General features: G+C 43.2%; 4 protein-coding genes across 4 annotated transcripts; 1 reads left to right on the top strand and 3 right to left on the bottom strand.

Annotated features, from left to right (window-relative positions):
• Window positions 1-3,688: 3,688 nt before the first annotated feature.
• Window positions 3,689-4,048, bottom strand: LOC115229633 (histone H2A-beta, sperm-like). Its single transcript, XM_029799959.1, has one exon. The coding sequence runs from the start codon at window positions 4,046-4,048 to the stop codon at window positions 3,689-3,691; it is 360 nt and encodes a 119-aa protein (XP_029655819.1).
• Window positions 4,049-9,989: 5,941 nt separating this feature from the next.
• On the bottom strand, window positions 9,990-10,673 carry LOC115229634 (vegetative cell wall protein gp1-like). Its single transcript, XM_029799960.1, has one exon. It carries the CDS (start codon window positions 10,671-10,673, stop codon window positions 9,990-9,992), a length of 684 nt encoding a protein of 227 aa, XP_029655820.1.
• A 110-nt stretch (window positions 10,674-10,783) lies between these two features.
• On the top strand, window positions 10,784-11,194 carry LOC115229631 (histone H3.2-like). Its single transcript, XM_029799955.1, has one exon. The coding sequence runs from the start codon at window positions 10,784-10,786 to the stop codon at window positions 11,192-11,194; it is 411 nt and encodes a 136-aa protein (XP_029655815.1).
• Window positions 11,195-12,701: 1,507 nt separating this feature from the next.
• On the bottom strand, window positions 12,702-13,083 carry LOC115229632 (histone H2A-beta, sperm-like). Its single transcript, XM_029799956.1, has one exon. The coding sequence runs from the start codon at window positions 13,081-13,083 to the stop codon at window positions 12,724-12,726; it is 360 nt and encodes a 119-aa protein (XP_029655816.1). The 3' UTR covers window positions 12,702-12,723.
• Window positions 13,084-23,579: the final 10,496 nt, after the last annotated feature.

The following is a 23,579-nucleotide window of genomic DNA, read 5'->3' on the forward strand; positions in this document are numbered from 1 at the left end:
TCCAGCTCATACATAAAGCGTTTACAGTATTTTTTTCCATAGGTGACGGAAATATTTTCATAATATGTAGAGCTTCTTTAAAATCATTCAAACGTGTTTCAAATTCATTGATTAAATCACTAATAACAGAGATATATTTTTTGATTGAGTTCCCTATTTTTTTAATGATATCAAAACTTTCTTGACACTTTTTTACTTGCCCAAGACGATCCACCGTCTCTATTTGATAAGAATGCCCATCATATCAACATTTCATTCAGGAAAGTTTTAATAACTGACTAATCAGGCAATACATAATTTCATCATTTATTTTTTAAAAAGTGTTAATAAATATTTAATTAGCAGCAGAGGATAAAATGAATGGAAATTCCCACTCAAGATCACTATTGATACGCGTTGGAATAGCTATGTCCGTTCCCGATGATCATTTCTCCTTGATCGTTTCTCCTTGAATATATAATAATTATAAGCGCAATTCACGGAAAAAGAGTAACTATAATGCCAAACGATATGCATTTATCGAGAAGAATTCGAGGTGAAAAAACATAATTTGTATTTTAAATAAAAAATGATTTATTGTTTGGATAATTCTGAGACAATTTTTAAATTTTTTGTTGAAGTTTGTAGAAAATGTAATGTTGCACCTCGTTTAGATAAAAGAGCATACTCGTTGTGTATTTTAGAAAATATATAATTAAAAATTGTTTAATACGGATTTGTTGGATAATTAATATATAGCAGGAAAACAAACAAAAACCTATAACCATGAACAAGCTATAGTGAACAAAAATATTTATTTTAAAAACACAAGAAAAAAAATATCAGTTAATAAATTCGGAGAAGAGATTGATTTGAGAAATCAATTGAGGAAGCCCGCTGCCTGTATGGAAAGCGAGTTCCCTCGGAGTATGGCTATTCCGATCCTTTGTCTTAGCCATACTCCTTCACGAGGATCATTCTTCTTTGTGGCGAGCATTCTTCCGAGTTCGCGCAAGAACTCGGCAGTCGCTGGGCCAACTGCTCCTGATGACTCAGCCGCAACAGGGGTGAATCTGTAGCGGTCCCCGAGGAAGGAATATTTTTTGGTTTTAAGGTTTTCCGCGATTGAGGCAGCTGCTCCAGGTGTCTGAACCGATTTAAGGAGATTCGTGCTTGAGTAAGTATCGACGCAAGTTGCGTCCCAGACCAAAGATCGTCCGGAGTTGAAAGGGAAAAGAGTCATCCCGTCAGGTCTCTTTCCATCACCTCGATCGAGACCCACTGGTTCAAGCTGTGCTGGGAAGCCTGCAGCCTTCAGAGCTCTGACGATCACGTCGTTCAGAGCGGCGTGACGTGGTCCTCTTCCGGCGGATCTCCTGCAGGATAGCGGGTGCAATCCCTTCGCATCGACCGTTTTCCCGCAGCGGCATCGGTGCTCCTTGGCAAACGTCTAGTCCAAGTCTTTGTCCGACTCCAATCCTCAAAGAATCGTCGTCCAAAAAAGTCCCGAGATTTGGGCAAGGGATTGCACCAAGCCATGCTCCGCTCCCTCCACTTGAGGCTGACACCAGGCAAGCAAGACGATGTTGATTTGCTTCTTTTTTAAGCCCTTCTGAAATTTTGGAGCAGACAATGTTATCCCAGTTCCTTTGTTTCGTTGTGTCTTCGGGGATTTTGAGTCCTGACCTGTTCCAATCCCGGCAAGCTTCATCAAATGACTCATTCCAGCGAAGTCCAATAGTGTGACGAAGGACTTGCCGTGTCAAATGGTTGCAGCTTGAGAGAGACGAAAAATATGCCGGGTACGCGACCTCCAGCGCCGATCTTAGACCGACACCCCCAAATCCAGAAGGAAGCTTCCCGCCGTGAACAAAAATAAAAACTGAACATGCTTTTTCTTATAAATTTACAATTGGACAATATTGCAAATATGTCTCAAATTTATTTTTAACATAGATTAAAGTATTTTACATTTTTTTAGTTTTTTTTAATAAATATATATTTATGCCCTTTTTTATAATATCGAAAATTTAAAACCAAAAAAATACTGAACAAATTTAAATTACTTATATATATATCAAAAAAAAGGTTTTATTTTTTAAAATTCGTTCAAATTGAATCATTTGTAACCTCTCTACATAGCCAATCATTGAACATTTGAAGAAAAAGGCAGAATAATTGGCATGTATAAATCTGGAAAAACATACAGAGAAATACAAGATATCACGAAAAAGTATGCTTGGCACGATATTGCAAATTATCAAAAGCTATTCAAATAAGTGCTTGACGGACAAAAAAGTTAAGTCTGGTTGACCATTCGTTGCTCAATCGTCACAAATATTTTAAATTAAAGAGGCTTGAAAAGTGGATGTCAATTTCAACTGTTTTTAATTACTAAAACATTTACAGAAAAAAGGGAAATCAGTAACAGCTCAAACAATAAGAAATACCACGAAAAATTGGTCTGAATGCATATCCGCCCACGAAAAGACCACTTCTTACCAAAAACCCTAAACTTCAATGATTAAAGCTATGCCAAACATGCAATATGCTCTCAAAATATTTCGGGAGCGAGTTATTTTAAGTGATGAAAGTAAATTTAATATGTAAAATAGTGATGTAAGAACTTTAGTATGGAGAAATCGCAAGGAAAAATATTTAACAAACAATCTTAAAAAAACAGTAAAATTCGGTAAAGGAACTATCATGAACTATAATGCCATAATCAATATTGGATTCATTAATTTGGTTTTGATAAAAGAGAAGATTGGTGGAGCTTTGTATGTTAACATATTAACGAATAATATGATCTCATTTCTGAACAAAATCGAACACAAAGATCCTAGTTTCCAACAAGACAATGATCTGAAACATACTTCGGCAATAGCAAAGAGCTTTTTTCAAGTAAATAATATCGAATTACTACTATGGCCAACACAAAGCCCAGATTTAAACCCTATAGAGAATGTTTGGGCCTTTATTAAAGAAAAAATCAAAGGAAGAGAATTTTTGAAAAAGGAACATTTATTTGCAAAAATATCATCAATTTGGAATTAACTCAAAATAGAATATGCAAAAAGTCTTATTAATAGCATGCCAGGCCGAATACTAGATGTAATTAGAGCTAATGGAGGACATAATAGATATTAAATAAATTTGTGCATTTTTTGGGTTCTGAATTATGAATGAATGGAAAACCGTATAAATATAATATTTTTTAGACAAACTAAAAAATAAAGCAAAACTTTATTTAATTTTTTTAAATCAATAGAAGTTATTTTGTAAATATTGTTTCATAGTAAATTCATGAGAAAATGCTTTTTCAGTTTTTATTTTTGTTCACTGTATATTTTTACTATTTTTTGGGATAATTTCTCCATCTACGAGGCGGGGAAGTCCTCTTGTTAACTCTCTTTTCTCTCTGTTTTCGTTTACAGTTATTATTAAAAAAAAAAAAAAAAAAAAAACAAAACAAAAAATAAAATTTAGCCTAAGTAAATAAATTATATTGGACTAAAAAAATATTTCGCCAATGATAAAATAACACAGTATTGCGATATTTTATCTATAATTACTTCTAAATGTTTATTCGTTGATTGTGTTTGAAATTTTTTTGAAATTCGTTAAAAAAACTTAACTGGTTGATCTATTGTATTTCGAAAACAATATTACAAAATAACAGTGCATTATTCAAATAATTAATTTAAAGTTAGGAAGTTGTTTTAGGAGTTTCTGCAGTTTTGCGAATCATAAATCCACCAGATAAAATAATAGCTTTCTGAGTTAATTCTTTTAATTCGTCGTCATTTCCAATTGCAACGACAATGTGACGTGGTTTAATTCTTCTTTTTCCACATTTTACTGCTGTATTTCCAGCAAGTTCAAGCATTTCAGCCACAGCATATTCCAATACTGCGCACATATATACTGCGGCAGGAATTCCTACTCGCATTCTGGTTTCATGACGGAGACACCGGTGAATGCGTCCAACTGGAAACTGTAACCCGGCCCGAACGGATTTGCTTTTAGCCTTTGACCGTACTTTTCCTCCTTTTCCTCTTGAAGACATTATACTCTGCTAACTATTTTTTATTTACATAATAAAAAAAATTCTACTTCTTGTGTTGTTGGATTTCAGTGGCACGTTGTGTTGTTGTGGTGCACTTTTTTCTTTTTCTGTTCATTGTTATTTGCTATTCAATAATCCATTGTTGCCTCTTTTTCTCTTTTTTGTTTTTCTTTTTATCTCACCAACAATCCATTTATTGATTCTTTTCTTATGTCATCTTGTTTTTCTTGCAAAACAACCAATTCTCGTAAGAGGGGCCGCTCGTGCTCTTCTTGCTCTCTTTATTTTCACTTATCCTGCGCCGGTCTTTCTAAGGCCAGTTCCGCTATGATCGAATGCTGGAAGTGCCCAAAATATCTCGTGCCTGACCTACCCGAGCAGACTAATCTTCCACCCTCCATTCCCGCATCCATTCCCAATCCCTTGGTTTTTCTCAAACTCCTATCAGCATTCCGGAGTCATTCAATCATTCCTGCCAGAATCCCAAAATCAGCCAGACTTACCGTGGCTAAGTCCCTCTCGGTCTTGATCGACCAGGCACTGTTATCCAACGATCCCGAAACCTGGTTCAAGTTATTCTGTTTCTTCCCTGTCTGCCTTAATTCTACATCAATTCGCTCACACGATGCCAAACTCGTTTCTTCCGCTCAGCGGATCAAAGATCGCTGTTTATCCTTTATTCATTCTGAATTCAACTCTGACTGGCTGTCCGTCCCTTGTTCTCCGTCTAGTAATGAGCCGTCTCCCAAACAAAGCGGTTCAGCTGAAATGCGCCTATATCGAGCAGTTCAAAGCAAACTTCTCCAGGGGGACATCTCCGGTGCTGTACGTGCAATCTCGTCGGACTCCTCAGTGGCTCCCCGGTGTGACACTGTCCTAAATCAACTCCGAAGTAAACACCCTCGCACTCCCGCCGATATACGAGCAATTCCGACTTTGGACACGGTCCCGCCTATCCCGATCACACCGGCCGAGGTCTCGGCTGCCCTGGGGTCTTTTGTTCCCAGCAGCAGCGGGGGCTTAGACGGTTTAAAGCCCATCCATATCCGGGATCTCGTATCACCCCTAACCCTCGATTCCGGTAGGGACTTATTATCCTCCATCACCCGTCTTTGTTCGCGCATTGTGTCCGGCACGATCCCAGCCGTCGCAAGGGAGCTTCTCTTTTCTGCGGGGCTTATTGCCCTGAAGAAAGTCGAGGGCGGTGTGAGACCGATTGCTATCGGCAACGTCTTCAGAAGGCTCTCAGCCAAAATCATGTCATTCAGGGTGGTTCCAACTCTGAGTTCGGAGTTCTTACCCTTCCAGTACGGTGTTGGTGTTAAGGGTGCCTGCGAAATCCTAGCGCACGGTACCCGCCAACTCCTACATTCTAAACCCAACGACTGTGAGTTTATTGTCAAACTGGATGTCAGTAATGCTTTTAATTGTGTCCGTCGTGACCACATGCTCGAGGTGGTCTCAAAACGGTGCCCAGAGCTCTGGCCAATCGTAAATCTTGCATATTCTTCTCCAAGCTGCCTCCTGTTTCATGGCGAAACCATTATGTCCGAATGCTGTATTCAGCAGGGTGACCCCCTTGGGCCATTGCTGTTTGCCCTCTCTGTTGATCATATTGCACGCAACCTTGCTTTCAATGTCAATTTTTGGTACTTAGACGATGTTACTATTGGAGGACCTTTGGATGTCGTTATGGAGGACATTAACAAAATCACGTCTGGTTTCGCGGAGATCGGTCTATCTTTGAATGGTCGTAAGTGCGAACTCGTAAATATTTCGTTATCCTCGGGGGCTCTTTCTCACGCATCTTTTTCCCTACGAGGTCTGATTGCAGGGTTAAGGCTCACACCTACCAACGATCTAGTTATTCTGGGGTCACCAATTTCCGAACATGGAATCTTAAAGAGCTTATTGTCTAAATTGGAAGAAATCAAGCTGCTTACCGAGCGGATCCGCGGGCTTGACTCGCACATGGCTTTTTTCTTGCTGAGGAATTTCCTCTTTATCCCGAGGCTAACATACATCCTACGTTCTTCGCCTTGTTTCGTGGCTCCCGATGCTTTACTTGCAATCGACAATTTTATCCTCAGCTCGCTGGTATCCCATCTCAACACGAGACTCACTGGCGTCGGTCTTACCCGTGCGTGCCTACCTATACGTTTCGGGGGGATCGGGATTCGCTCCTGCAAGGACCTAGCCTTGCCTTGCTATCTTTCTTCGACCTCGGCATCCAGGAATTCGGTCTGCTCGGTTCTTTTTCCCTCTCTCGAACTCAACGAGCTTTCCGAATTCTCATCAGCCTCGCGCATTTGGTCGTCACTCGGTCTGGTTTTTCCGACGATCCCTTCAGTCCAAAAGAACTGGGACGAGTCTTTTGCTCAGACACTCTGTGCAAACTCCGGTCAAAGTTGGACCAAGTCCAACTGGCATCTCTCAACTGCGCTTGCCAGCCGCATACGGGAGACTGGCTCAATGCACTCCCTACCCCTAGTACGGGACATCTCTTGGACGACGAATCCTTACGGATTGGTGTCTGCTTACGCTTGGGCCTGGACATCTGTCAGCCCCACCCATGCCGGTGCGGGTCCACGATCTCTCCGAACGGTTTGCACGCCCTCTCGTGCAAGAAGAGTGCTGGTAGAATTCCTCGCCACACTCACCTCAATGACGTCGTGAAAAGGGCTCTAGAGTCGGCAGGTTTCCCCTCCACTCTAGAGCCAGTCGGTCTCTGCCGGAGTGATAGAAAGCGTCCTGACGGGATGACTACCTTCCCTTTCAGGGAAGGCAAGTCCCTGATTTGGGACGCAACTTGTGTTGACTCGTTCTCCGCGTCGGTGTTACTCAAGTCCATCACTAACCCGGGTTCCGCCAGTGCTCAGGCTGAGGAGGCTAAGAGGTCGAAGTATGGAAATATTTCGGACTCTTACGAGTTTGTCCCCCTCGCCTTTGAAACATCTGGAATTGTCGGCAGGTCTGCGACTCGCCTTCTTGCCGACATTGCCAAGAGAATCGCCAAGAAGACCAACGACCGGAGGGAGACGAGCTGGCTCTTCCAGCGAATCTCGGTCGCAGTGCTCCGCGGAAACTGTCACTCGATACGCAGTGCGGCGACTTTGAGCTGACCTCCAGGCTCTTTATTAATTCGTGTATAACTTATTCCTCTTTTATATGAAATAAATTAAATTATGAATTTAAAAAAAGGAAGGAAAATTTTTATTTTAAATAATTAGTTAGAGAGGCTGTTAGTGAGGTAACATAAGGAGACCTTCGGCATTCCTGCCTTTTCGGTCCAGCACACACGCTCGCCTCTCTACACAACCACAGGTTAGGACTTACCGTCTTACCTGCCACCCAGTCATTATCTTCTCTAGGACCTCAGGGAGGCCTTTGAGGGACAATTCCTGGGCGTTGGAGAGCTCATCATGCCATCCTAAGCCATAGGCTAGCCGGATGGCTCGTCTTCTTACTTTCTTAAGCGCGTCAACGTACTTCTCCCTGTCCTCGCAGAAGTGCCAAGCGTGCACGCCATAGGTTAACACGGGTAACACCATGGCGTTGAACACACGGAACCAGGCACCTCTCCTCAAGTGGAAAGCACGCAACGCGCCTAATCGCTGCATTGCACGCATTTTGGTACGTGCAATGTGATCATCGAACTTACCTGACTGCTTGAAGACCACGCCCAAGTAAGTCGTCCGATCAACTACAGCGATCGCTGACCCGTCCAGCGATAACCTAGGGATAAAATTAGTGTAACCCCTCGTCCTTTTACAGACTTTAAGGACACTGCACTTGTCCGCACACATCTTTAGACCCCTACTCCCACACCAGTTTACAAGTTCATCCACAGCAACCTGTAGCCTACGACACGCACACTCTGGTTTCATCGACTGATCCCAGAGGATAATGTCGTCTGCATAGATCACCATTTCAGTACGAGCATTGACTGGCATAGGCGCAGAGGCCATAAAGATATTAAATAGTGTGGGACTCAGCACAGAACCCTGAGGGACCCCGCGAAGGACTGTTGCGACTTTAGAAAAGACCCCCTGATGTCGCACGACCTGACCGCGAGATTCGAGGAACCCCGACAGCCAGCGCCTTAGACATGGAGAAACCCCACACGTGGCGAGGGAACTCCGCAGGCCGTCGTGCCACACCGAGTCGAAGGCCTTTTCTATGTCAAGACTAACTAACATACCAAACTCACTTTTCTGGAGGGCGTTCTTCATTTCGGAAGACACCTTCCACAAGCAGTCTCCACATGAACGACCGTCCCTGAAGCCCCATTGGAACTCCGGGAGGGCGACAGCCACCATCAGCTCCTCCAGGAGCCTTTGGTGCATGATCCTTTCTAGGATTTTAGATATAGCGGGAAGCAAGGAAATGGGCCTATATCCCCCGGGGACATCATGAGGCTTCTCAGGTTTTCCAATGAGGATTACCTCAGCCACTTTCCACCTGGAAGGAATCATCCCAAGTCGCAAGCTCCCGCTAAACAAAACCTGTAAGGCTGTGATCAACAACGGCGGGGCCTTTTTGAAGATGGACATAGGGATCCGATCTAGCCCCGCCGCGGTGTTCTTACTTCGGGAGATCGCTGCCAGGATCTCCCTTTCGGAAACTTCGCCTGCATCGACCCTTGATATGTCCAGCTGGCAGCGCTTGTCCCAAGACAATACCTCCTGGATAGTAACAAAAGACGACGTCTCTACGAACTGACTTCCGTCAGTTCCCGAGATGTTGTTGAGGTGGGTTGAAAATATATCAGCCACCTCAACCGGGTCCGAGGCGAGGGTTCCATCAGAGCGCTTAAGGCGCACTGACTTTGCCTCCCCTCTCCCCGACAGGCTCTTCAGTTGTTTCCAGAAGTCCGGAAAGCGCGGGTCCACTCTTTGGCAGGCCCGCTCCCACCGTGAACTTTCGTGTTCACGGATTTCCCTCCGGATCTCCCTCTGAAGCCGGCTGATCCAGCCGCGAAACCAGACACGGTTCTCCTGGTAGACGCATTTGTCCCGCAGTCTGGACAGCCGGCGCTTGAATCTAATTTTATTTAGCACCCGGTACGGGAGCGTGGAATGTGCCTGGCCCTGTACTGGGTTCTGTTTGAAATTATCTCGCATATAATCAGACAGGGCAGCATTGATTCCATTATCTAACGCCTCCAACTCTCGTATGTTGGCGCAGGTATTCCCCACCAGGAGTGAGGGCAACCTGCTGGCCATGAACCTCTCCAGGTTGGCCCAGGAACCGGACCGGAGGTCAAAGTATCCTGGGGCCCTTTGAGGAACTGGCTCACGGAGTTCGTGCAATAGAGGCAGATGGTCGCTCCCAATATCAGGCAATAAAATTGTGTTACTAACCCAATTTAGCATCCCGGGGCTGACCAGAGCAAGGCCTAGCCAGTCTTGTCCTCCCCGCGAATCGATGTGATTTGGCTCGCTTGAAGATCTGATTTCCAACCCGAGGTCTTCAACCAGCGTCTTTAGAGCCAAACCATGCGCGTTGGTTACCCTGAAACCGAGCTCATGGTGCTTGGCATTCAGGTCCCCAACGACCATCGCCTTCGGATGCTTTCCAAAGAACTCCCGTACGTGCCAAGAACACGCCGTAAAGTTCTTCGAATACATCGCCCCTAGGTAAAAAGTTAAATTACCTATGCGAATCCTCACTTGGAGGAATTCACATAGGCTACAAGAACATATACCTGAGCTCCGGAGAGCAAGGTACGGCTTGTAGAAGAGGCTAGTTCCAGTGCCACATGTTGACCCCTGTTTCCAGGGTATGTGACAGCAGTTGTAGACATCAACTACGTACCGATCCTGCTTTAACTTTGTTTCGTTGACCACCAGGATGTCCGCACTAGTGGTGGCCAACATCCTCCGAATCGGGTCTCCTTTGCCTGACAAGGAGCGCGCGTTCACCGATATGATGTTGAGCATCATATCGGCTCTTCGCCAAGGATCTTCTTGGCCTCGGCATAGTTGCGGCGTAGCATATCCGCTACGCTGCACTTCATCTCCCTACAAAGTGTTATCAGGCGTATACATAACTCCACCGCAGGACTAACACTGTCCTGCGGCTCACGCTCGCAAGGGGGTGAGTGCAATGGCATCTCCACGTATGGAGGAAGCCTTTTCGCCCCCAGGTTTTGCTGGGCGGTGTCACCTGTAGCCGACTCGGAGGGCATCGCAGGCTTCGGCATCCGAGCTGACTCGGATGCTTCCACCCGCTTTGCCGGCTTTGTCGGCGACGGCGGAACCGACCCGCTAGCAATGTGGCTCGCAGGCTTCGCCACCCAAGCGGACTTGGGAGGTTTGGCCTGCTTTGCCTGTTTGCCAGGTTGTGGAGCGGGGGCCGCGACGCTGGGGGTGCGGTGGCTTGCAGGCATCACAGGCTTCGCCACGCAAGCGGACTTGGGAGGTTTGGCCTGCTTTGCTTGTTTGCCAGGTTTTGGCGCTGGGGCCGCGACGCTAGGGGTGCGGTGGCTTGCAGGCTTCACAGGCCTCGCCACCCAAGCGGACTTGGGAGGTTTGGCCTGCTTTACCTGTTTGCCGGTTGGTTGCGCGGGGGCCGCGACAGATGAATTGGACGCAAGCTCAGAAGAGTTCAGTTGCCTTTGCATCAGTCTCGTCCTATCACCGTCCTTAATTCCTGTCACTTTCTCTTTCTCTGTTAATTACAATAAACTTCATTCATTCATTCCTGAAACTGTTTTGTCTGAAATAAAAAAATATGGCTAGAACAAAACAAACGGCTCGAAAATCTACTGGTGCAAAAGTACCAAGGAAACAGTTGTCTGCAAAATCTGCTCTCAAGTCTGTTTCACAATTTGGAGGAGTAAAGAAACCTCATCGATTTCGACCTGGAGTTGTTGCAATGCGAGAAATTAGACGATATCAAAAGAGCACTGATTTGTTACTACGAAAACTTCCATTCCAGAGACTCGTGAGAGAAACCGCTCAGTTTATCAAAACTGATTTGCGTTTTCAATCGTCAGCGATTGTCGCTCTCCAAAAAGCGGCAGAGAGTTACCTAGTTGGAATTTTTGAAGACAGTAATTTGTGCGCAATTCACGGAAAAAAAGTAACTATAATGCCAAACGATATGCATTTATCGAGAAGAATTCGAGGTGAAAAAACATAACTTGTTTTTTTAAATAAAAAAATGATTTATTGTTTGTATAACTCTGAGACAATTTTTAAATTTTTTGTTGAAGTTTGTAGAAAATGTAATGTTGCACCTCGTTTAGATAAAAAGAAGATACTAGTTGTGTATTTTAGAAAAAATATAATTAAAAATTGTTCAATTCGGATTTGTTGGATAATTAATAAATAGTAGGAAAACAAACAAAAACCTATAACCATGAACAAGCTACAGTGAACAAAAATAAAAACTGGACATGCTACAGTGAACAAAAATAAAATTAAAGAAGCTTGAAAAGTGGATGCCAATTTCAACTGTTTTAAATTTACCAAAACATTTACAAAAAAGGGAAATCAGTAACAGCTCAAACAATAAGAAATACCACGAAAAAATTGGTCTGAATGCATATCCACCCACGAAAAGACCACTTTTTACTAAAAACCCTAAACTTCAATGATTAAAGCTATGCCAAACATGCAATATGCTCTCGAAATATTTTGGGAGCGAGTTATTTTAAGTGATGAAAGTAAATTTAATATGTAAAATAGTGATGTAAGAACTTTAGTATCGAGAAATCGCAAGGAAAAATATTTAACAAACAATCTTACAAAAACAGTAAAATTCGGTAAAGGAACTATCATGAACTATCATGCCATAATCAATATTGGATTTATTAATTTGGTTTTGATAAAAGAGAAGATTGGTGGAGCTTTGCATGTTAACATATTAACGAATAATATGATCTCATTTCTGAACAAAATCAAACATAAAGATCCTAGTTTCCAACAAGACAATGATCTGAAACATACTTCGGCAATAGCAAAGAGCTTTTTTTCAAGTAAATAATATCGAATTACTACTATGGCCAACACAAAGCCCAGATTTAAACCCTATAGATAATGTTTGGGCCTTTATTAAAGAAAAAATCAAAAGAAGAGAATTTTTGAAAAAAGAACATTTATTTGCAAAAATATCATCCATTTGGAATTAACTCAAAATAGAATACGCAAAAAGTCTTATTAATAGCATGCCAGGCCGAACACTAGATGTAATTAGAGCTAATGGAGGATATAATGGATATTAAATAAATTTGTTCATTTTTTTGGGTTCTGAATTATCAATGAATGGAAAACCGTATAAATATAATATTTTTTAGACAAACTAAAAAATAAAGCAAAACTTTATTTAATGTTTTAAATCGATAGAAGTTATTTTTTAAATATTGTTTCATAGTAAATTCATGAGAAAATGCCTTTTCAATTTTTATTTTTGTTCACTGTATATATTTACTATTTTTTGGGATAATTTAGCTTAAGTAAATAAATTATATTGGACTAAAAAATATTTTGCCAATGATAGAATAACACAGTATTGCGATATTTTATTTATAATTACTTCTAAACGTTTATTCGTTAATTGTGTTTGAAATTATTTTGAAATTCTTTAAAAAAACTTAACTGGTTGATCTATTGTATTTCGAAAACAATATTACAAAATAACAGCGCATTATTCAAATAATTAATTTAAAGTTAAGAAGTTGGTTTAGGAGTTTCTGCAGTTTTGCGAATCATAAATCCACCAGATGAAATAATAGCTTTCTGAGTTAATTCTTTTAATTCGTCGTCATTTCCAATTGCAACGACAATGTGACGTGGTTTAATTCTTCTTTTTCCACATTTTACTGCTGTATTTCCAGCAAGTTCAAGCATTTCAGCCACAGCATATTCCAATACTGCGCACATATATACTGCGGCAGGAATTCCTACTCGCATTCGGGTTTCATGACGGAGACACCGGTGAATGCGTCCAACTGGAAACTGTAACCCGGCCCGAACGGATTTGCTTTTAGCCTTTGACCGTACTTTTCCTCCTTTTCCTCTTGAAGACATTATACTCTGCGGAAAAAACATTATTAGTTAAGGGAGTTAAAAACTAACTAAGTAGACCTTCGGCATCGCTGCCTTTTCAGTCTCCATCTCACACACGCCTCCCTACACACAACCACAGGTTAAGACTTACCGCCTTACCTGCCATCCAGAAATAATCTTCTCTAGGACCTCAGAGAGGCCTTTGAGAGATGATTCCTGGGCGTCGGAGAGCTCAGTCCGGAATCCTAAGCCATAGGCTAGCCTTATGGCTCGTCTTCTTACTTTTTTAAGCACGTCAACATGCTTATCCCTGTCCTCATAGAGGTACCAAGCGTGGACGCCATAGGTCAAGACGGGTAACACCATGGCGTTAAACACGCGGAACCAGGCACCTCTGCTCAAGCGGAAAGCACGCAACGCACCTAATCGCTGCATTGCACGCATTTTCGTACGTGCAATGTGATCATCAAACTTACCGGACGGCTTAAAGAGCACGCCCAAATAAGTCATCCGATCAACTGCAGCGATTGCTGACCCGCTCAGCAATAACCTAGGAACAAAATTAGTGTAACCCCTCGTCCTTTTACAGACTTTAAGGACACTGCACTTGTCCGCGCACATTCTCAGACCCCTACTCCCACACCAGTTTGCAAGTCCATCCACAGCAACCTGAAGCCTACGACACGCACACTCGGTTTCATTGAGTGATCCCAGAGGATAATGTCGTCTGCATAGATTACCATTTCAGTACGAGCATTGACTGGCATAGGCGCAGTGGCCATAAACACATTGAATAGTGTCGGACTGAGCACAGAGCCCTGAGGGACCCCGCGAAGGACTGTTGCGACTTTAGAAAAGACCCCCTGATGCCGCACGACCTGCCTGCGAGATTCAAGAAACCCCGACAGCCAGCGCCTTAGACACGGAGAAACCCCACACGTGGCAAGGGAACTCCGGAGGCCGTCGTGCCACACCGAGTCGAAGGCCTTTTCAATGTCGAGACTAACTAAAATACCGCATTCCCTTTTCTGGAGGGCGTTCTTCATACCAGACGACACCTTGTGAAGGCAGTCCCCGCATGAGCGGCCCTCCCTGAAGCCCCATTGGAACTCAGGGAGGGCGTCTGCAACCATCAGCTCCTCCAGGAGCCTTTGGTGCATAATTCTTTCTAGGATTTTAGATATTGCGGGGAGCAAGGAAATGGGCCTATATCCCCCGGGGACATCATGTGGCTTCCCGGGCTTTCCGATAAGGATTACCTCAGCCACTTTCCACCTGGAGGGAATCATCCCAAGTCGCAAGCTCCCGTTAAATAAAACCTTTAGTGCAGTGATTAACCGCGGCGGGGCCTTCTTAAAGATGGCCATCGGGATCCGATCCAAACCCGCCGCGGTGTTCTTACTTCGGGAGATTGCTGCCAGAATCTCCGCTTCAGTAATTTCGCCTGCATCGTTCCTTGATATGCCCAGCTGGCAGCGCTTGTCCCACGACAATATCTGCTGGACAGTATCAAAGGACGATGTCTCTACGAACTGACCTCCGTCAGTTCCCGAGATGCCATTGAGATGGGCTGAAAGTATTTCAACCACCTCAACCGGGTCCGAAGCGAGGTTTCCATCAGAGCGTTTAAGGCGCACTGACTTAGCCCCCCTTCTCCCCGACAGGCTCTTCAACTGCTTCCAGAAGTCCGGAAAGCGAGGGTCCACCCTTCGGCAGGCCCTCTCCCACCGCGAACTTTCGAGTTCGCGGATTTCTCTTCGGATCTCCCTCTGAAGCCGGCTAATCCAGCCACGAAACCAAACACGGTTCTCCTCGTAAATGCATTTGTCCCGTAGTCTGGATAGCCGGCGCTTGAACCTAATTTTATTTAAGATCCGGTGAGGGAGCGTGGAATGTGACTGACCCTGCACTGAGTTCTGTTTGAAATTATCTCGCATGTAATCAGTCAGGGCAGCATTGATTCCATTATCAAGCGCCTCCAACTCACGTATGTTGGCGCAGGTATTCCCCACCAGAAGTGAGGGCAACCTGCTGGCCATGAAACTCTCCAGGTTAGCCCAGGAACCCACCCGGAGGTCAAAGTATCCTGGGACCCTTTGAGGAACTGGCTCACGGAGTTCGTGCAATAGAGGCAGATGGTCGCTCCCAATATCGGGCAATAAAATAGTTTTACTAACCCAATTTAGAAGACCGGGACTGACCAGAGCAAGCCCTAGCCAGTCACGTCCTCCCCTCGCGTCGACGTGGTTTGGCTCGCTCGAAGTCCGGATTTCCAGCCCGAGGTCTTCAACCAGCGTCTTCAGAGCCAAACCATGCGAGTTGGTTACCCTGAAACCAAGATCTTGATGCTTGGCATTCAGGTCCCCAACAACCATGGCCTTCGGATGCTTTTCAAAGAACTCCCGTACGTGCCAGGAGCACGCCGTAAAGTTCTTCGAGTACATCCCACCTAGGTAAAATGTTAACTCGCCTATGCGAATTCTCACTTGGAGGAATTCACACAAGCTACATGAACATATACCTGGACTCTGCAAGGCAAGGTAGGGCTTGTAGAAGAGGCTAGTTCCTGTGCCACATATTGACCCCTGTTTCCAGGGTATGTGACGACAGTTGTAGCCATCAACTACGTACGGACCCCCCTTTACCTTCGTTTCGTTGACCACCAGAATGTCCGCACTCGTGGTGGCCAACATCCTCTGAACGGCGTCCCTTTTTCCTTCCAAGGAACGCGCGTTCACCGATATGATGTTGAGCATCATATCGGTTCTTCGCCAAGGATCTTCTTGGCCTCGGCAACGTTGCAGTGTAGCATTTCCTCTACACTGCAATTCATCTCCCTACAAAATTTTAATAGGGAAACGCATAATTGCACCGCAGGACTAATACTGTCCTGCGGTACACGCTCGCCAGGGGCTGAGTGCAATGGCATCTCCACGTATGGAGGACGCCTTTTCAGCCCCAGGTTGTGCCGGACGGCGCCGCCGTTAGCCGCCTCAGAAGGCATTGCCGGCTTAGGCAACCAAGCGGACTCGGAAGCTTTCACCTGCTTTGCCAACTTTGTCGGCGAAGGCTGCACCGACCCACACGTAGCATGGCTCACAGGTTCCACTGTCTTCGCCACCCAAACGGATTTGGAAGGTTTGGCCAGTATCGCCTGCTTGCCAGGTTTTGGCGCAGGGTGCGCGACGCGACGCGGGCGACTTACTGTTGGGATTACATCCCCACCTACCTTTCGGGTTGCCTCCTTGAACTTGGGGCAACCTCTGAAGTTGGCAGTGTGTCCCAACTTACCACAGTTGACACACTGCCTCTCCTTGGATGGTGAGGGGCACGTCTTGCGACCATGCTCCCCACCGCAAATAAGGCACTTCGCCTTATCCGGGCACTTTGTGGAGATGTGCCCGAACCCCTGACACCGAAAGCATTGGGTGGCTTTCGGGCGGGGCCAGGCAGCTCTCATCCTAATGTAGCCGATCCTAGTACCCAGAAGTACTAGGCGCTCGGCTTCCGCAGGAGATCCCAGGATGACCTCCACCACTTCAAGAGGGCGGTTACCCTGCTTGAAGCGTGCAAGGGCAGAGGCACTGGGGTACTCCCGCTGTATGTGTCCTAAAAGGTCATTATCCTCGAAGTCCCGGGGGACCCCGAGGAGCAGGACTCTTACCTGCCTTACCTTTTGTTCAATCCTGACAAGCCGATGCATGCCAGGACCGAACGGGCTGGACTTCTCCAGCTCTCCTTTAAAGCTGAAGAAGTCCTCCTCCTTCTCCCACCCAAGCAGGAATTGGGTGGGCTCCCTCTTCAGGACTCTATACAGCTTTGAAGGCTGGATAGAGTCTAACGTACCTAAGATCTTTATGACCGAGGCCTTCCCACTTGTAGGGAGGACCTCAAGTCGTGCCACAGCACCGAAGGTAATTCTGCCCCCGGCGCCAGTGGTCTTCTTTGGGTGTGCATCCACCTGATCGGACACACACCCAGTACCTAAAACATTAGGGGGGGTTGGACGGCCAGCCGCACGTTTGGGTTTCCCCACCGTGTACCAACCGTCCTCAAGGGCAACCTTATTTCCTGCCGTACCCACCGGACGGCCTCAGGAGACGACACCCTGTTGGCATTAATTGACTTACCTAGGCTGGGTTTGGCACCACTAGACAAACCGCAAACACGTGGCGAACCAGCATGCTGTGCGGTTGTCGTGGCTACCAAACAATTAGTACCTGTTGCAGCTGCTGCTCCCCCGACACCAGCCAAAGGGGCAGCAGAGGAGAAGAGTCTTCAGTGAGTGCTGAACCCATCTGGGAGGGTCCAGGCTTCGACCTCCTGCTTTGACCTAAAGAATTAAAAACACCACTAGAATAGCCGGAAGCACGTGGCGGTGAACCACGGCTCCGGCAGTTCATCGTAGTGGCACACTGAACCGTCTTGTCCTCCGGGGAGTGCGAAGCGGGAACGCCTCCACTTCTGCATAGTCTTCTTAGTGCAGACAGCTTGCGAGCAGATTTTGCAGACAACTGTTTCCTTGGTACTTTTGCACCAGTAGATTTTCGAGCCGTTTGTTTTGTTCTAGCCATATTTTTTTTTTATTTCAGACAGGACCTATGCCAAACATGCAATATGCTCTCGAAATATTTTGGGAGCGAGTTATTTTAAGTGATGAAAGTAAATTTAATATGTAAAATAGTGATGTAAGAACTTTAGTATCGAGAAATCGCAAGGAAAAATATTTAACAAACAATCTTACAAAAACAGTAAAATTCGGTAAAGGAACTATCATGAACTATCATGCCATAATCAATATTGGATTTATTAATTTGGTTTTGATAAAAGAGAAGATTGGTGGAGCTTTGCATGTTAACATATTAACGAATAATATGATCATTTCTGAACAAAATCAAACATAAAGATCCTAGTTTCCAACAAGACAATGATCTGAAACATACTTCGGCAATAGCAAAGAGCTTTTTTTCAAGTAAATAATATCGAATTACTACTATGGCCAACACAAAGCCCAGATTTAAACCCTATAGATAATGTTTGGGCCTTTATTAAAGAAAAAATCAAAAGAAGAGATTTTTGAAAAAAGAACATTTATTTGCAAAAATATCATCCATTTGGAATTAACTCAAAATAGAATACGCAAAAAGTCTTATTAATAGCATGCCAGGCCGAACACTAGATGTAATTAGAGCTAATGGAGGATATAATGGGTATTAAATAAATTTGTTCATTTTTTTGGGTTCTGAATTATCAATGAATGGAAAACCGTATAAATATAATATTTTTTAGACAAACTAAAAAATAAAGCAAAACTTTATTTAATGTTTTAAATCGATAGAAGTTATTTTTTAAATATTGTTTCATAGTAAATTCATGAGAAAATGCCTTTTCAATTTTTATTTTTGTTCACTGTATATATTACTATTTTTTGGGATAATTTAGCTTAAGTAAATAAATTATATTGGACTAAAAAATATTTTGCCAATGATAGAATAACACAGTATTGCGATATTTTATTTATAATTACTTCTAAACGTTTATTCGTTAATTGTGTTTGAAATTATTTTGAAATTCTTTAAAAAAACTTAACTGGTTGATCTATTGTATTTCGAAAACAATATTACAAAATAACAGCGCATTATTCAAATAATTAATTTAAAGTTAAGAAGTTGGTTTAGGAGTTTCTGCAGTTTTGCGAATCATAAATCCACCAGATGAAATAATAGCTTTCTGAGTTAATTCTTTTAATTCGTCGTCATTTCCAATTGCAACGACAATGTGACGTGGTTTAATTCTTCTTTTTCCACATTTTACTGCTGTATTTCCAGCAAGTTCAAGCATTTCAGCCACAGCATATTCCAATACTGCGCACATATATACTGCGGCAGGAATTCCTACTCGCATTCGGGTTTCATGACGGAGACACGGTGAATGCGTCCAACTGGAAACTGTAACCCGGCCCGAACGGATTTGCTTTTAGCCTTTGACCGTACTTTTCCTCCTTTTCCTCTTGAAGACATTATACTCTGCTAACTATTTTTTGTTTACATAATAAAAAAATGGCATTCCGAAATTTCGTTGAAGATTTTTTTCGGAATGGTCCTTTTTTGCATCAGTCGAAAAAAATTTGGCAATGATACTTTTTTTGCATAGGTTGAAAATAGTGTTTATTTAGAGAATTTTTCCTAATGTCTGGACGTGGTAAAGGTGGCAAAGGAGGAAAGAGTGGTGCAAAACGATTTCGAAAGATATTAATTGACAATATACAAGGAATTACTAAGCCAGCAATAAGAAGACTATGTCGAAGAGGAGGTGTTCGAAGAATTTCTGGAAAAATTCATGCAATTACAAGACTGTCTCGAGGAGGACCTCTTCCCAACGAAAAGGTTCCTGATGCGGACGGTTGGCATACCGTGGGGAAACCCAAACGTGTTGCCAGCCGTTTTTAATAGTTTAGGTACTGGGTGTGTGTCTGCGCAGGTAGATGCACACCCAAAGAAGACTGCTCGCGCCGGGGGTAGAATTACCTTCGGCGTGGTGGCTAGAGAGGTCTAGTGGCCTCGGGCAAAAAGGCCTCGGTCATAAAGATCCTGGGGACGCTTGACTCTATACAGCCATCTAGGCGGTATGACTCGAATGAAGTTCGTTTTATTGACTCGACAGAAAAATTCGGAAATTATAGCATTTCTTAAGGATGGTGAAATGCCAGATGAAGTGACTCAGAATCAGAATGAGTCAAATTTCAGGAGAACGGCATCATTATTCAGATTGTCGGACTCCAAAAATGACATTTTTTACTTCAAAACTTCGGGAATCTTACTACGTACCTTTGCTCTCGAGGAAGTAGAAGAAAAGAAACTTTTTATTGAAAATCTCCATTTAAAAAATGGACATCCAGGTCAAGACAAGCTGCTTTTTCTCCTTAAAGATACTGTTTATGGGTCTTGTCGGAATGAGGTTATGTCAGTCCTCAAATCATGCTGCCAATGTCAGGCGAGAAAGCTTATGAACACCAGACCTGTAATTAAGCCAATAAGAGCCTATAGCGTGAGAGAAAGGTATCACTATTCAGTCTAATGTTAGATATATTTTTGATCTAATCGATTTACGTCATTATGCTCATGAGAACGAAAATTACGCGTGGCTTTTGGTTGGCCTCGATTCATTCTCAAAGTTTTGTTGGACGTCACCGTCATTGTCCAAATCAGCTATGGAAGTGTCTAAAGCAATAAATAAAATAATATTAATTTTTGGAAAACCATTAATTCTTCATATGGACAATGGGAAGGAATTTGTCAACGAAAGGATTTCCCGATTGTGCGATGAGTACAAGATAAAGCACGTGAGAGGTCGTGCAAGGTGCCCTTGGGTGCAGGGGCAGATGGAAAGACTAAACCAATCTCTGAAATATATGTTGTCCTCCACCTGTTTGTCTGAAAACCTCTATTATAAATGGATTTCGATTATAGACCGGATAACCAGTTCATATAACTCACCCATTTGGCAACTCGATGCAATAGAATGCATAATTCCGAGTAAACAAGGCGACATAACGAAATTGTTAAATGCATACACATGCACCTATGCAGAAAATTTGGATTCAAAAAATCAAAAAGGTTAAAGACTCACTCTATCCAAAGAGTTGACACTACTATCCTTAGTTAATTTACTAAATAATTAAGATTAATTTATTCAAGTTTAATGCAACTTGGGTCACTCGTCTTCTGAAAAAGTTAAATTTGTTGACTTAAATAGCAATATCAAAAAAATGACAAATTGGGAAATTAATTATTTTAAAAATAAAATGAATAACAACGTCATTAAGAAATGCCAAATCGCATAAAAAAAGCTCATTCGAAGCGTAAAGAAAAAAAGTAAATTTACAAAAAATAACACTTATAGATGAATTAAAACACAACACTGATCACCAACCCGTAATAGCGACCACTCCAATGCAGTTAAGCATTATTGAACTCCAAAAACAAGCCCGTAAACAGATGACCGTACAGGAGAAACTTCTGGAAGTAGTGGACAGTTTTGACGTTCTGTCCCAATCAGAGGCCAACTACTTAGTCCTAGACCAGAAATTACTTGACAGAGCTAAAATAATCGAAAATCCACCAACATATGCCCCTTCAGAACACAGCCTTAGTCTTGAATCTATCGAAGCTCCAATTCAAAGAAAGCCTTACAAACCTTATGTTAAACCACATTCAACAAGCGCGTTTATACTTTCCTCAATTATATTTAGTATAATTTGTATGTTTATATTTTAGCTGTAATCGCACTTTTGGTTCACCATAACGCATTCAGACCACAAATGAACGACATTAAGCCTATTGAACAGCTTTGTGAAAAAATGTCTCCACATATATTGATCACAAATAACCAAGTGAATGTCACATATATGAAGGCTCTGAATGTCGGATAATTGGAATATGAGACTTCAGATGTCAACGAACTTAGTTATTTTATTAAATATAAAAAATGTCGGAATATTTGGACCTGGATATTTTCTTGTTAATAGAAATGATAAAGAGGGAACAAACTACATAATGCATAGATTTATTGGAAAATATGAATATCCGATGGAATTTGTGGAAATAGTTTGCAACAAATATTTGTTGCCTTTTAAGTAAATTACTTTTTGATGTAAAAATAAATTTATCTGAAAAATTATCTTTTATAAATACAGATAAGCTGTTTTTAATCCAAATATTTTTTTTGACTTTAAATCAGTTCGACTCTTTCGAGCAACCATCTTGTTGTATAGGCGTCAAAAATAATTCAGTACCAGTCTGTTCCATGCTCGTCCATGCCCCTCTGTTGCGGGCGAAATCCCGCAAAGATTTTAGGTCGTCCCAGTTTTTGAAACTTTTGTCATGAAGTTTGAGATCCCTTTCAAGAACTGTGTGTGATGACATGGGATGAACTGGTCACCAAATACCACAAGCGGTACTTAAGACAGTTGGATGTAGATAAGTCTCTACAGGCTTATATACAGTCAGCCCTTTCCTGACGTTTAGTCAGCAAGAGGCGCTAGACTGCACCTTCTCGAAGGTCTACAGTGCCAGAGAAGAAAAGGAAGAAAAAGAGGAGGTGCGTGGAGTGCCACCTTCTGCTCACTTCGAAGGCTCTGGACTTAGTAAAATTACTTAGTTTCTTTTTTTAATAAAGCTAGTTAGTATATTTATGAAATTGCTAATTTTTATCTGGTTAATTTGTAAGGAATATCAATGTATTTTATTAAAAAAATTATGTATAATTTATCCACCAAATCCGTAAATTGTCCTACCTTGACGTTTCAAGGCATTAACAACGTCCATTGCGATAACAGTTTTTCTTTTGGCATGCTCAGTGTAAGAAATACAATCACGAACAGTTTGCTCAATAAAAATCTTAAGGACAGAACGTGTCTCCTCGTAAATTTTTCCAGAAATTCTTCGAACACCCCCTCTTCGACATAGTCTTCTTATTGCTGGCTTAGTAATTCCTTGTATATTGTCAATTAATATCTTTCGAAATCGTTTTGCACCACTCTTTCCTCCTTTGCCCCTTACCACGTCCAGACTAGGAAAAATTCTCTAAATTGGAAAATTTTTATTTAATAATTAATTAGAGAGGCTGTTAGTGAGGTAACATAAGGAGACCTTCGGCATTCCTGCGTTTTCGGTCCAGCACACACGCTCGCCTCTCTACACAACCACAGGTTAGGACTTACCGTCTTACCTGCCACCCAGTCATTATCTTCTCTAGGACCTCAGGGAGGCCTTTGAGGGACAATTTTTGGGCGTTGGAGAGCTCATCACGCCATCCTAAGCCATAGGCTAGCCGGATAGCTCGTCTTCTTACTTTCTTAAGCGCGTCAACGTGCTTCTCCCTGTCCTCGCAGAAGTGCCAAGCGTGCACGCCATAGGTTAACACGGGTAACACCATGGCGTTGAACACACGGAACCAGGCACCTCTCCTCAAGTGGAAAGCACGCAACGCGCCTAATCGCTGCATTGCACGCATTTTAGTGCGTGCAATGTGATCATCGAACTTACCTGACTGCTTGAAGACCACGCCCAAGTAGGTCGTCCGATCAACTATAGCGATCGCTGACCCGTCCAGCGATAACCTAGGGATAAAATTAGTGTAACCCCTCGTCCTTTTACAGACTTTAAGGACACTGCACTTGTCCGCACACATCTTTAGACCCCTACTCCCACACCAGTGTACAAGTTCATCCACAGCAACCTGTAGCCTACGACACGCACACTCTGGTTTCATCGACTGATTCCAGAGGATAATGTCGTCTGCATAGATCACCATTTCAGTACGAGCATTGACTGGCATAGGCGCAGAGGCCATAAAGATATTAAACAGTGTGGGACTCAGCACAGAACACTGAGGGACCCCGCGAAGGACTGTTCCGACTTTAGAAAAGACCCCCTGGTGTCGCACGACCTGACCGCGAGATTCGAGGAACCCCGACAGCCAGCGCCTTAGACACGGAGAAACCCCACACGTGGCGA

Source organism: Octopus sinensis, unplaced genomic scaffold (genome assembly GCF_006345805.1).
Source record: "Octopus sinensis unplaced genomic scaffold, ASM634580v1 Contig13301, whole genome shotgun sequence".
NCBI lineage: Eukaryota > Metazoa > Mollusca > Cephalopoda > Octopoda > Octopodidae > Octopus > Octopus sinensis.